The sequence below is a fragment of the Homarus americanus genome, unplaced genomic scaffold (assembly GCF_018991925.1).
Source record: "Homarus americanus isolate GMGI-L3 unplaced genomic scaffold, GMGI_Hamer_2.0 scaffold40248, whole genome shotgun sequence".
NCBI lineage: Eukaryota > Metazoa > Arthropoda > Malacostraca > Decapoda > Nephropidae > Homarus > Homarus americanus.
The window spans coordinates 4,301,984-4,315,689 of record NW_024712526.1 but is presented as its reverse complement, the minus strand read 5'-3'; the positions used below and the strand labels follow the sequence as shown (position 1 = coordinate 4,315,689).

Here is a 13,706-nt window from a genome sequence, read left to right as displayed (position 1 = left end):
AATAATAATAATAATGATAATAATAATAATAATTCATAGTAAATAAAATTTGTGATACAAATACAAAATTAAAAATAAATTAATAATTTCAAGTAAATAAATTTTATAATAAAAATTAAAAATTAAAAATAAAATAATATAAAATAATAATGATAACAATAATAATAATAATAACAACACTGTAATAATAATAACAAAGAACCATAAAGAAATATTGTACAGAAATGAAAAAAAAAATCAATAGCGAGAAAAGATGTTATGTTGTGTTGTCTAAATAAGAGAAAAAATTGAGACCCTGCAATTGTGTGTAAATGAGGCAGAAAGTCAGATCATCAACCTGAGGGGTCTGCCATTAGACAATACATTATGCTTCCAATATCTTCCCAGGTGGTAGTACCTCCCTGTTTGGTAGCTGCTTTTGAATATGTTGAGAGTGTCTGAATTGCAAAAGGTGCTGTCAGAGGCAGTGAAGGATTATTGGCTTGACGCTAAAGTTGGGGGTGGTAACTTTAGTGTTTGGAAAGTGACCATGAATGTTTTGACATCTTTTTGATAGATCAATTATGGAATTCATTTTAGTACAGTAATAAAAAAAAGAGAACCTAAATTGAGAAAGGAGGAAAGAGAGTGGAGGATGGGAGGCTCTATGAAGATGACTTTGTTGATAATATAGAAGAGCTGTTGACATTGTGGATCATTTTGAGAGAAAATGTTGGAAGAAATTTAATGAAAATGCTGTTACTGTGCTGTGCTAATTTCTAAATGTCATCTTTTAAATATATCCATTTTTACACACTTTCAGATTGGTCGCCGTGTAGGTGTTCCAGGCCTGGGAAACATACCAAGTATGGGTGTCAGTGTCCCAGGAGTACCTGGAGCTGGATCACCAGGCTCCTCTGGCTTTACCTTTACCCAGGACCAACATATGCGCATTATCCTGGGTACTCGATCTCCTGAGCCACGCCCACGTCGCAATGGAATAGTGACCAACCCAAGCCTTAAGGCTGCCCATGCCAAGGCCGCTCACCTTCTAAGGAACGGTTTAAGTGGCCGCCCAAGACCACCACCAGCCAGACCTAATGGTCTCCCGCTCAAGAAAGAAACTCCACTATGACCGTATGTTTCTGGAGTGTTAAGTTTGGTTGACAGTGGGTCCCATAGGCCTAACAGCTTGTTAAAGATAGTGCAGATACATTACACTGTATAATAAGCCTTTTTTTAGGTACACAAGGAGTTATTCTGCTTGTCACTACACTTGGCCACCTTCTCTTTCCCAACAATACAATTAGGTATCCATTCATAGGTGGGTGAACTGGGTGTGCTCCAGGTACAAACCAGCAACTTTTAGGACAAGAAGCAAGTTTGTACCACACCACATAACTTTGGTAAAAAATCTTTAAATAGGTATTGTCCATCAAAACTTTCCATACTGCTGCTAACTCTTCCTTGTTATATTTTACTGAGCATGGCAAACTTGCATCATAGTCACGTACTGTACTGTAGTAGACTTGAATTACTTGGTATAGCATTGATGATCAAATAACTTAAAGGAAAAGTTTGCCTATGAATTAACTGATATTGACAGTTTATAATGAAGGTTAAAATATATTGTTGCCATTTACTGTATACTACAATATATACCCCTGTAATCTACAATCCTTCATGACTGCAATATATTTTTTCGTAATGTTCTCTAACTAATAATTTTTTTCAGAAAGATGAAAACAGATTGCGGTAACCCCCTACCATGGCACCAAGGATACAACTGAAGATGCCAACTGTCACAAAACATAGCCACTTCTCAACAAAAAACACATATATCTTCGTGTTCTGTGGTGTCCTTTAAGCTGACCTCCTTGCAGCACATATTTGAATAAATGGTACAGTACTTTGATATTATACTTATAAATTTTGTTTAATTATTTTACTTTGCTTTTTAATGTGAATGAGGTCATTCTAGTTGGAAATTGTGTAAAGCAAGTCACTGGTATATGCTGTGGATGCATTCTAAAAATCTGCATCATTGTCTGAACTTTACTGCAGATTATAGTGTTATAAAGCAAATCAGCACAGAACACTAATGATATGCACAAATAGACAATTTAAGGAACAGAGTTATGTGGGTAAAGTACTCATCAAAATCTAGGGCAAGCTGCATCTGTGTCTGCATTAGTGGCTTTTCCAGTCACAGAAATGTTATGAAGGTTAGCACACTGCTTAACCCTTCAGAACCAACCAGTGCTTGCCATACTCTCCTCCATATCACTCAGTGCACCATCATCTCCTTTATTTACCTATGAGTCTTTACCCTTCATACTACATAGTGCAATTCCTGGAGTCAGATTATACTTACTAACCTTTAATTTTTCATTGTAACACACAATGGTTAGGACTGTGGTAGGTAGCATGACTTGCATCTACTGAACATTCACCCCACTCCCCACATTTGCAGGAGTATTTGCAATATGTTTTCCATTCTTGGTTATGGATTTCTTGGAAGTTAGTTGCCAAAATACCATACAATAAACACAAAGAAACACTCAACTTTGACTCCAAGACAAAACACCTGATAATGAGACAGACAAAGCAATGCTGTGCATTACATCCAGTGAGGAGGAGCAATATTGTCATATCTACACTAGTGGGTGGATGGGCAATGCAAAGTTGTTGCTTCTGCATTGGAAGACAGATGGTTAAGGCTGGCACCACACTGGCACACTTAGTGCATGATTTAAAAGGAAGTTATATTGATCTAGGAACTTATATTGGCCAGAATGTTTCCTGGATTATATTTATCAAGTGGGTTGTTTTGTTCATTTCCTTGTGTATATGTTCAAGCCACAATTGTTATCATCTACCACATACAGGTTCTCTTCCTTCTCTCATCATCAGCGTTTATGGCCATTTTCCACGCTTGCAAGAATGAAGCTCACAGTGCTTAATTTTTTTCCAACTGTTTTGCACTGTGAATTTATGTGGGAACTAAGCAGTATATTACAGCTTAAAAACAATATAGTATGCTAAAAATAATTGGTATTAACCTTATGTATGTTTGCTACTCTTCATAACTTAACACCAAGAGGTACAGTATTTTTTGTGTTATGAAAAAGTAAGGAATGAGTTATTAGGATCAATGAATATTAAGTGATTGCAATATACAATTCTATTGTATCGTATTCAGATAACTGTAATATAATTATCTTTAATTACTGGAGTTTGAAATTGAAAAAATTGGTTTATTTTAGAGAAAATGTAAGACCTCTCCCCACAACTGATGTTACTTTGCTTTATATCTCATTTTTTATGTACCTGAGTGAGAAATATTTCACTTAAAATCTGAGGAAGTATTACCCATTTGATGGTTATTTCTTGTGAAAATATGCCATTAACATAAAAAAAAAATTTCAGGAGCATCATTCGGAAAATTACTCTTTCTCATAAGCTGTATTCTTAATAAATGCCTTTATTTAGATGTCAGAGTCAGTGCTAATACCTAATATAATGTCATCCTCCACTTAGGTTTGTGAGACATTCATTATACAACCGCTTATGTTTTTTTTAAATGTTGTGAAAAAGTATTTGTGCATTTCATGATTTTTTCTGTCCAGAAAATGTCATTAATATTAATTTGTAGCTTAGGAGCTTCACTCTGGAATTTTTTTTGGTTGGAGTTGTCCTTTGAAAAGGAGACATTCATTTAAAATGATATACTGTACTTACAACTACCTACTGTACAACTGTACGATTTGAATATTTCCCTAAATTTTAAGATGTTTTAAATTTGCTCTTGTACAGTACCGGGGGTATTTTACTATTTTGCAGATAGTTTAATTTAGATGGAGCATAGTGAAAAATACTTATTTCAAATATTTTCTAACAATTTAGTTTTTTCTATGTTTTGGGGGTTTTCTTATTGAACATACAGTAGTCTAGATTGCATTTGGTGATGTAATGCAAACTTATTTTCATTACAGGAAAGTTGTGGCAAAGAAGGAAACCACAAAAGATATACAACTACTACAGGTACAGTGAAGGAAGAAGAATTAGAAAACACACATTATGACGTATACAAATGTACTGACACCAAAAGATGTTCCAGATATATATGTATGATATATCTGTAATGATGGTGATGCAAACAAAAAAAGAAATGTTTACTGTGTTCAGGTTTCCTTTAGCAATGGTAATATGACTGTTGAGTGTTATATACAAGTTTAATATGTTAAGTGACAGCATTGGCATCTTCAACTGCCTGGGTAGTGTGAAGTTTGAGAAAATCTGGCAAGAAAATATTTCAGTGAGCAAACCTCAAAAGTTTATCTTGTTTGCAAGAAAAAGTCAGTCAACCTATTTGGTGACTTTAAACTGAGATTAGTGACATTACTTTTACAGGGAAATTAATCAAGCTTTTGAAGGTTATTTTAAGATAGCCATTAATGCTGTATATGGACCAAGAGGAAAATTTTGGGTTCAGTTCTGTTATATTTAACTTGATTACCTTGTGCAAACACAACTTTTACTTTTCGTGGCACATTACCGTCCCTGGTGCCAAGTTAATAACAGAACTCGAGCAGTGTTTTAACGGCTAAGCTGAGACCCCCCACACCAAAGTCTGCAAGGCTGTCAGTATGGGAGCTTGGAACCCAGGCTAATAAGTGACTGCTTTAGGCACTTTTTTTTTTATAAAGAATACATTACTGTACAGTACTACTATTGTTCTCTTATGAGTCTTGACAGTTATCAACTTGTATGTCAAGTCAGTTTTTTCCGATGGAATATATAACACTTGACTTATAATGAGTTATACACATAGTCTCTGTTCTCAAGTACAGTATTTAATATTTTCGTTTTCCCCTGTATTGTGATAATTTTTCCCTATATTCATGAGTATTGGGATTTTCTCTTATTAAATGTGGGTCCCAAACTGCCATATGAACATGTCAAAGTATGTTTTATTGCTGTTGTATCCTATGTGTATATAGCGGTGCCCTGTACTAGTCGTGTAGTTCGCTGTGTTGTACTACTCATGTGCAAATGTAAAAAGTGTCCTCACCTTGCACATGTACAGATTAGCAATGTAAACCTTAATAAACATTTACAGTGTGTGATGTAATAATGTACAGCTCCATAACTGTATCATTTACTCCTGGTCATTGAGCAGTTATTGGTTGGTATCCAATATGATGTGAGAATACTTTTGTTGGATGCACTTATCAACACTGATTTACTGGCTCCTGATGCTTCTGCATTAAAGAGGGAGTCACTCTAACTCAGCAAGAAAGCAATAGAGTATTTTAATTCACTTTACCACATGCTTAACAGGTTTAGCCATAGTTGGTCCTTCATGCTTTTGCCTTTATTATCTTATCTTCAAAAGTATGTTACAATTTTATTTTGAGGTACTTTGTTTTTGGACGTATGATTATCAGTAAAATGCACAGCTGCTCTGTATTCTCTTATAAGCTTGCATAAAAAATCAGCCAGGTGTTAATTTTAGTTAATACAAACTATCGGCATACTGAAAATGCATTAAAGTATCACCCGCACTTTTTTATATTCAAGAATTATTTTATGTTTCTATAATGTATTTTCACATATATGAGTGTCAGTAAACTATACAGTTAATATTACAACATATCCAGTTTATTGATAAGTGTGTTGGGAGGAAACAACTTGACCTCAGTGACTTTCCTGAGAACTGTATAACCCTCAGGTATTGTTAATACACATGATGTTGATAAACAAGTACGTAGTTTGACCTATTGGACAGAAGTATGAGAACACTATAATGTAATTAAAGTATTGTAATACTACTTAAGTATTAATGAACGTTTATGTTACTCCTCAGAAATTTTTAATTATACTTGAAGAACAACCAATGAAGCATATAATACAGTACACATACTTCTGCAATTGATTATTTCTAATATTAATATTATACAAATATATTGTAATGGCATACCTTAAAACCCCTAGGAAGTGAATAACATAGGGCTCGAGCTGTGTGTACCATATGACTTTGTATTTGATGCTTGGGCAGTCTTTTTCTTGATATTTAATAATCTGCACAGTTTTATATAGTGTTGCTGAAGTGCTATCAGTAGGTGAAGGAAGTACATGTTGAAAGAACCAGCTTGGTATGTGTTGATGAGGATAGTATAAAATCATCATGATTAAGTTGATGAAAATGTATACAATCAATGTGTTTGAAGTAACAAATATATCTGGAACTAGTAAAACTATTGAGGTAGTATATGTCTAGAACCATTATGGCTAAACTGCTGAAAAATGCCTATAACCAGCATGACTAAATATGCTAAAAACTTGCATAGAGCCAGTTAGAAAAATTTAACAGTAAATGTGAGGGATCAATATGACTGAGATTATGAAAACTGCTTAGAACCAACATGATGTATAATTTTTTTACAAATAACATTAATTAATACATGAACAAAAATGCCTAGACCCAGAATGACTCGTGTAATAATAAGTGTCCAATACCAATGTGACTAAAAGGATAAAATATTTCATGAAAAAAGCTGAATTTCTTTTTAATTTAAGATTGGGGATGATAACACTGGTGACATGGTGGAAATTACCCATTTTTGTTGGTATAAAAGATTCTTTATAATGTTCTCTCTCTAATTTTATTTGTATACCTTTTGATATACTGTACGTATCTGTGAATGAATTTTGAATGCATAGAAGACACAACACACTAATGGGAAATGATTGACAGATACAGGCCTAAGAATTTCCATCAGGTCGTGGGCTTCTAACATCTTCATAGCAGCTTGGTTATTCTTGAGGTTAGTGCAAATCCAATGTTAAACATTGGGAGTGGCAGGCAAGGGTGTGACCTGACAGTCACATACATAAGAATTTCTAAAGATAATTTAACATTATCGGAATGGATGGAAACCCTACATGTGAGCCATCACCAGGGCAGAGTAATTATTGAACTAGTTGATGCTGTTACTATACTTAAAATTACTGTAATGTAGTCACCACTGGAGACTGTCTCATGCCATTGTTTTCTTTAACTTCTGAAAAACCACATAATTTTCTTTAAACTTCAAGGAACCTTATTACCATTGCAATAATTAGTCAATTTTGGAGTTATTTTGAAGGACACACAGAGACAGGACCAAAAATAATACCATGAAGTGCAGTGTAGGCAGGTAAAAATAGTTAAATATATAGGAGAAAGAGATATATGTCACCAGCCCAACCAAAACTAACATACAATTTACCCTCCTTTAGATCCAATATGGACAGTAATGCAGGAACATAATGCATTAAGAGCATTGAATACTGAAAAATAGGAGAAAGCAATTGTTTACTTTGCTCACGGACATGAATTGTCTCACCCTCAAGACCAGTTGCAGGTGAATAAAGGGCCTGGGGAAGTTAGCTAAACTCCTTATATCTCAACAATAATAAGACTTCAGTTTATAAGTAGGTACTTGGTGTGGCGTCATCTTCCAAGTGCATTTATGTGGCCATGACTTGGGTGCTTATTTATTTTTGTAATATGCTTTATATCAGTACCGTATGTGTGTCATTAATTTTGATGTCGATGAATTAAAGAAGTTGCTTATTTGTTTATTACTGTAGTGATTTGCTCTCAACTGTTGACAGTAATCTTGTAATAGAGCTTTTTTTTTTTACTGAATGGAAAATGGAATGTACAGTACTCGTACAATTTTGCATGTTTATAGGCATAAATATTACCTCTCCTAGCTGTACTATACATTGTCACAGGGTGTCTTTTTATTGAAATCTTCCTGCGAATCTCTATTTGTTGTAAAAATTTGGTCCACAAAATTTTTTTGCATTTGTGTTAATACTTGTTTAAAAAACACATAATGTATAATCATTTACCAAAAAACAATAACTTATTATTAGAATATCTATTATATACTGTACCTTGTAATAACCAGCTACATCGTCATAGAAACCTGAACTTGTTTACTCAATACAGGACTTAAAATTTAATATAAACTCATTGTTACCTTTGTTTTTATAAAAGCTCGGTTCTAAATAAATATTTAAACCCACAAATAAGCTGGTAAAATTATTAAATTAAATTTATAGAATATAAAGAGCAAAATGGATATTGCCATACTTTGTTAAAGTAAAATGTATACAGTACTTTTTTACTTTAGAATTCCAGAACTTCCCTCTTACCTGAAGTTAAATAAGTCATCTCTAGGTGTCCTGAAACAGGCAGCTTGACCTCTGCTTCAACTTTCTACACACAGTTTTGTCTTTCTTATCAAAACCTTAGTGCCATTTTCCATTGTCAGTCTTGGCTATCCAGTTGGAATTCATTACAGTTTCCTGCACTGAATCAGCATGGATAAATGTCAGGCCATTCCAAAAATCTTCATCTGTCAAAGTTTTATCTTCAAATTTATTGGTGTGATTTGTCAAATTGAGTCATATATCTCAGTACTGTACCAGAGATTTAATGATACTTTCAACTAAAATCTTGACCATTGAGGTGGAATGAAATGGACAGTCAGTTCAACTCCCTCATAAATTTTAAGAAATGAACCAAGAAAATTCTTTGAAACTTGAGCCAATGATTGTCATCATTTCTTTAAACTGAATTATATACAATATTTACTGTACTAATCAAATGTAAGAAACTGGGGAGAACTGTGTAGCCTTATCATTTACTGTACAGAAATACAATAGACAGAAATCATAGCATTTGAGATTTAATGGTTAGAACACTTGTACAGTTTATAGGCAAAACAATTTGTACCTTATGTGGGTCAAAACAAGCTAACTAGAAAACTCATGGAGTAGGCTATATACTGACAAAAATAGTGGCAGTGCAACTACAGTATATGTACAGTATAGCTTCAATGCCAAGCATCGGTGATTTTTTTGTTTTTTACACCTTTGTTTTGATAACTTTACAATAAAACATATTGCTGTTACTCTTAGCATGTCAACATATACAATACTATGGGTGTTTCTGACTTCAATAGTGGGTTACAAATACACCAATTGCCTGTTATTTCTTGTGAGTTTTGTGAACTCCAACATTTCACAATGGCTTGGGTGGAACTAATTTACCTCACATATTAAACATCTCCGTACATCATCACACAAACCGTTTAAATACTGTATTAGTCTTTCATAAATAAGTACCAATAAGTTCCATGGGAACTATAAGAGTGAAAAATAAATTTTTGCATTCTGTAATTTAATACAATACATTTAAATTTTCTTTCTGCTCATTACACCTTCCTTCCTTTGTTCCTGTGAGGCTAAAATTTTATTTGGATAACATCTGCCAAACCACCTTAGAAAAAGACACCCTGCTTTATCAGAACTCATTGTCTTCTAACCTAAACCCTGTAAGGGGGCCTAGGCTGGCCCCGTGGACTCTTATTATTTCAGGTTTTTCCATATTTGCTCTTTTCAGGTAAACCTATAGGGTGTTAGAGGAAGGGCAGTGGAGACTGTCAGAATTATAGTTCATTTACTTGTCTTATCTTTTAAGCCACATTAAGTTTGAGGTTTAAAAGAAAGATTGTGTTCTGTAGACAGACTTTCCTGCGATGGTGCTTGGTGGCGAGATAGGTGCTCATCCCCAGATTCTTCAATTTCATCAAAACCACATAAGAAATGAATTCTTGTAAACATTGTGAAAATGGCACCAGAATGGAAAGGTGAATTGGATTTCCCAGTTGGAATAAAAAACACATGTGTTATTACACTTGATTAATGTCTGTGCCTGGTGGAAGTAGATGGTCCCTTTTTGTGTGGGTGAACAGAAAACTTGTAAATCAGTATTTTTGTAATTTTAAAGATTTTTTTTGCTTTCATATTGGTTTTCTATTTCAATATTTAATGTATTTTAGCACAACTTAATTTCTTAACAAGGGAACACCAAGTACAGTATGTTATAAATGAAAGATATGCAGAACATCACCTTCCCCAAGATCCTTACTAAGCAGTGAATACCCCCTTTCTTTTCAAAGTTTTTACTCAATGCCAATATTGGTCAATACTGTATTATATGTTATATGACCTAAATAAATAAATATGTAGTATAATTAAAAAATATGCAAATTGTTAAGAGTACTGCACTGTACCCTATTTCTGAATTATTTTAAGTTTGTCACATTGGTCTTTATTATTTATCTATTTACATCAGTACGTATAACCAATCTTCACAATCAGAAACTCACTGTTATCTATACATGTTTAGAAGACGTGTATCAGTTGTTAGTCAGGTGGGAGTTGTAACATCTCATGATCTCCAACCTTCCAGCATCAAAGATCTGGGAGAATTGTTTCAAATATTTACAGAAGTTTTTCATGTTAGTTTGGCTGTCACATTTTAATAACATTGTTATACATTTACCAGCTGCATGAACACAGGAAATGATAAGGTGTTATGAGACTATGAGGGAGTAAATTCTCAAGTGTGAATGAGATTTAGGTATGTATATGAAGGACAGGGTGGGATTTACAAACGTTTTGCTGACTTCAACCTCAGTCGGATCTGATTGTGACCAAAGAAAATACATTAATGAAGGCAGTGAGAAAGAATAATCAATATACATCCTTCAGAATTGTTTCCATGGGTGTCCAAAGTTAACCAGTTATAATACCTTGCTGAGCATATCATAGTGTTAATATTTAATGAGAAACTATCTCTTGCAGAATAGTGAAATGGTGTCACCTCATTCATTGCCTCAACTTTTCTGAAATGACATCTATTTTTCAGAATAACTGTACAGTATTGTACAGTACTGCACTGTATTTTGATTACAGAAGGTTCATGGAGACTTTCTTGAATACTTTATTCAACTTTACATTACAGCTTGAGAGATCTTTTTTAATGCTTAAAACATTGCAGTAGAAATTTTGTAAGTTGGTTTGATTATTAAAACAACAGTTGCATGTTGTTTAAACCAATAAGAAAAGTTAATATGATGTATGGAAGAGTTTGACAGTTTCTTTAAGAAGTACATTACCTAGCACTGTACTGTACCACACATGAAAACATGAAAGAAGGAAAGTTAACTAAGAGATTATTTACCACTGTTAGGTAGCCTGGAATTTGGGAATGTGTAGTTGATACTCCAAGTTGGACTACTGTTTGCTGTGTAATGGGAGAATGATGGCCAAAAGTAGGAGCCTCATCCTGTTGACAGCCCCAGCACTCCTCACACTATAGTGCTTCCATGGCCAACTGAATCCAATCAATCTACTAATTACAGGTTTTCATATTACATACAGTATTTTACTTAATATAATTCATTTCTGTATTTGTTAAAAGTAATTATTTACTATGACTTTTCTTAACTACTCAGCACCAACCAGAAAACAACTGATCAATGTACTGTACCAAGGTCCGTATCATTTGGAGATGTGTTCTTTTTTGTATCTCCCACACACACAAATTTTAATATGTTACTGAAAACTGACAGGGCTATGAGTAACTGGACTCACTATATGTCATGATAACCCAAGTAATAATTATGATATTCAATTTACATTATTACCATAGTTGACTTTGTATGAAATGTCAAACCCAGAGTTCCCCCTCATGTCAACCTAACAGCTGTTGGTTAACATCTGATATCCATGCTCCATAAGTGCATTTCGTGAGGTAAATTCACATAAAGTTCACATGAACTTCGTTTTAATATAAAAATGCTGAATTTTATGCTATGGAAGTGTATTTACGTAAGTAGTTTTGCTGTACAGATTTCCCTTGTATTTATTTTGTACACTTTTGTATTTAAGTATTGCTTTGTATCCTACATGTTAAATGTAGTAGTTAGCGTTAGCTTATCTTTGGAAGTTGAGGCCAGCTTTAATATCTTTATGTTATGGTCTGTGAGTGATCATGAACCCAATTTGACTGCTGAGTCCAGACAATTGGCTATGAGGCTTAGGGGAATGCATTGTGTTGAGATACTGAATTACACCGTTTCTTTAGTACTCATAGTCTGAATGACCACATGGCATACAATACAATGTTGCTCTCTCATTGAAACTTTGTGCAAATTATGTTTTAACAACATATTCTACATTATCAAATAAGTGGGTAACTGTGTACTTAGGCAGTCCTTACTATTGATTCATTCATTTACTGATAATGAAGATACAGTACAGTATATGATAAATAGTCTTCACATTCAATCTCCATGGACATGAAGTATCATCCTTTGTATCTTTGCACTAAATGCTGGGGTTCATTGCTATAAAATGCTCAAGCTTCTTATTTAAGCACATTACATGATTATAGTTTTGGTGGGAAAATGGGTACACAACCATCTTTTTTCAGGTGGGTTATACTAGGAGTTTTGGTACTTGTTGAAAATAGTAATACTGTGTACTTAATAAATTTATGACAAAATATTTTCATACTCATGAATATAATTTCTTTTTCATCAAATTAAGTTTCTAAATTAATGAGTACAGTATTTTCCATCATAAGTAAAATTTTTATAAATATTGCATGACACACACACACACACACACACACACACACACACACACACTCCATGTTGTGTTTCTAAGTTTCACAAAAGAAAAAAAAATATTTTAGGAAATTATTTTCTGTTTATGAAAATAAAATTTTATTTACTCGTCTGATATTTTTTGTCATATAATTGTATTAAGCATGCATTGTTATTCCTAACAAGATTTTCATGTAGTATGTATAATTTTTTATTGTTGACATCAAATGAGAGCAAAGCAGTTTATTTTCACAATACACATGTGATGGCTATATTTTATCTTCAATTTGAAAGAGACTGTGCATTCTTTCAGGATGCTGAATACTCAACTGTTTGGATTTTTTTTCGTTTATTCTGATAGTAATGTCACAAGTAAATCACATTTATTACATCGATAAAATAAAATGAAGATTTGTTCTGTTATCAAAGTTCATTAACTATATAGGTTCATTAGTGTATAGGAGTGAATGTCTGATCTCAAAATGACAAATGCCAAAAATAAGGGGGTTAACTCTGATGATTTTGCAGGGTAACTAAGATATTTTTGTAGTCATAATACTGTGAAGTGTAATTTGTTATCTTTATAAATTAAAACATTATTCAGAGTCATCTTTAAACTGTTTGGTTTCTATAACATGCACTCATTTATGCAGTGATAATATTAAAAGCCTTAGTACAGTAATGTCTCTTTGTTTATGTACCCTATGGCTGTAATCCTGTTTAACAATACACTATATTGTATATTGTTAGGCATTACTTGATGTAATTCCAAGAAAGAGTAAATATACAATAATCCTGTTGGCTATCTTTGTTTTACTACCAGCTATGGCTATTCATTGTCTTAAATACCCTTCATTAGCAGTAAGTAATCTTGTCTGACCCAGGATAGCTGAAGAGTGAGTGAATTTTGCAGTCGAAATTGGTGGAAATCATTCTAAATACTGGAGACCCTTAAATACAACAAGGGTTCACTTTCAGAGAGGTACCACAAAATGCCACACTACAATATTCAAAATTTCAACTTTACCTGAATAATGGGATTAGGTGCCTTTACTCTGTAGCTGGTGGATCATGGTTGGTGAAGGCTGGTAACAGTGATGGTGGCTGTAGGGGCTGTCAAACCTTTAACAGATCAATTTATGAGGATATTAATGTAAGGAACCCTTTTACTGTTCTTAAGAATTGTTACTTTGGTAAAATAATTCACTG

The 13,706-nt window shown here is 33.5% G+C and overlaps 1 protein-coding gene across 3 annotated transcripts in view; it reads left to right on the top strand.

Moving 5' to 3' along the window:
* LOC121861056 (ankyrin repeat domain-containing protein 50-like) overlaps window positions 1-13,300 on the top strand; it is a 31,666-nt gene extending 18,366 nt beyond the window's left edge. For 2 of the 3 annotated variants that reach the window (XM_042358598.1, XM_042358579.1), the window contains exons 5-7: window positions 803-1,116; window positions 1,715-1,880; window positions 3,975-13,300. In XM_042358598.1, coding sequence (XP_042214532.1) covers window positions 803-1,114 — 312 coding nt within the window. In that variant the 3' untranslated portion in view covers window positions 1,115-1,116; window positions 1,715-1,880; window positions 3,975-13,300. The remainder of the gene's footprint in view (window positions 1-802; window positions 1,117-1,714; window positions 1,881-3,974) is intronic. The other variant, XM_042358588.1, reaches the window with a different exon arrangement.
* Window positions 13,301-13,706: the final 406 nt, after the last annotated feature.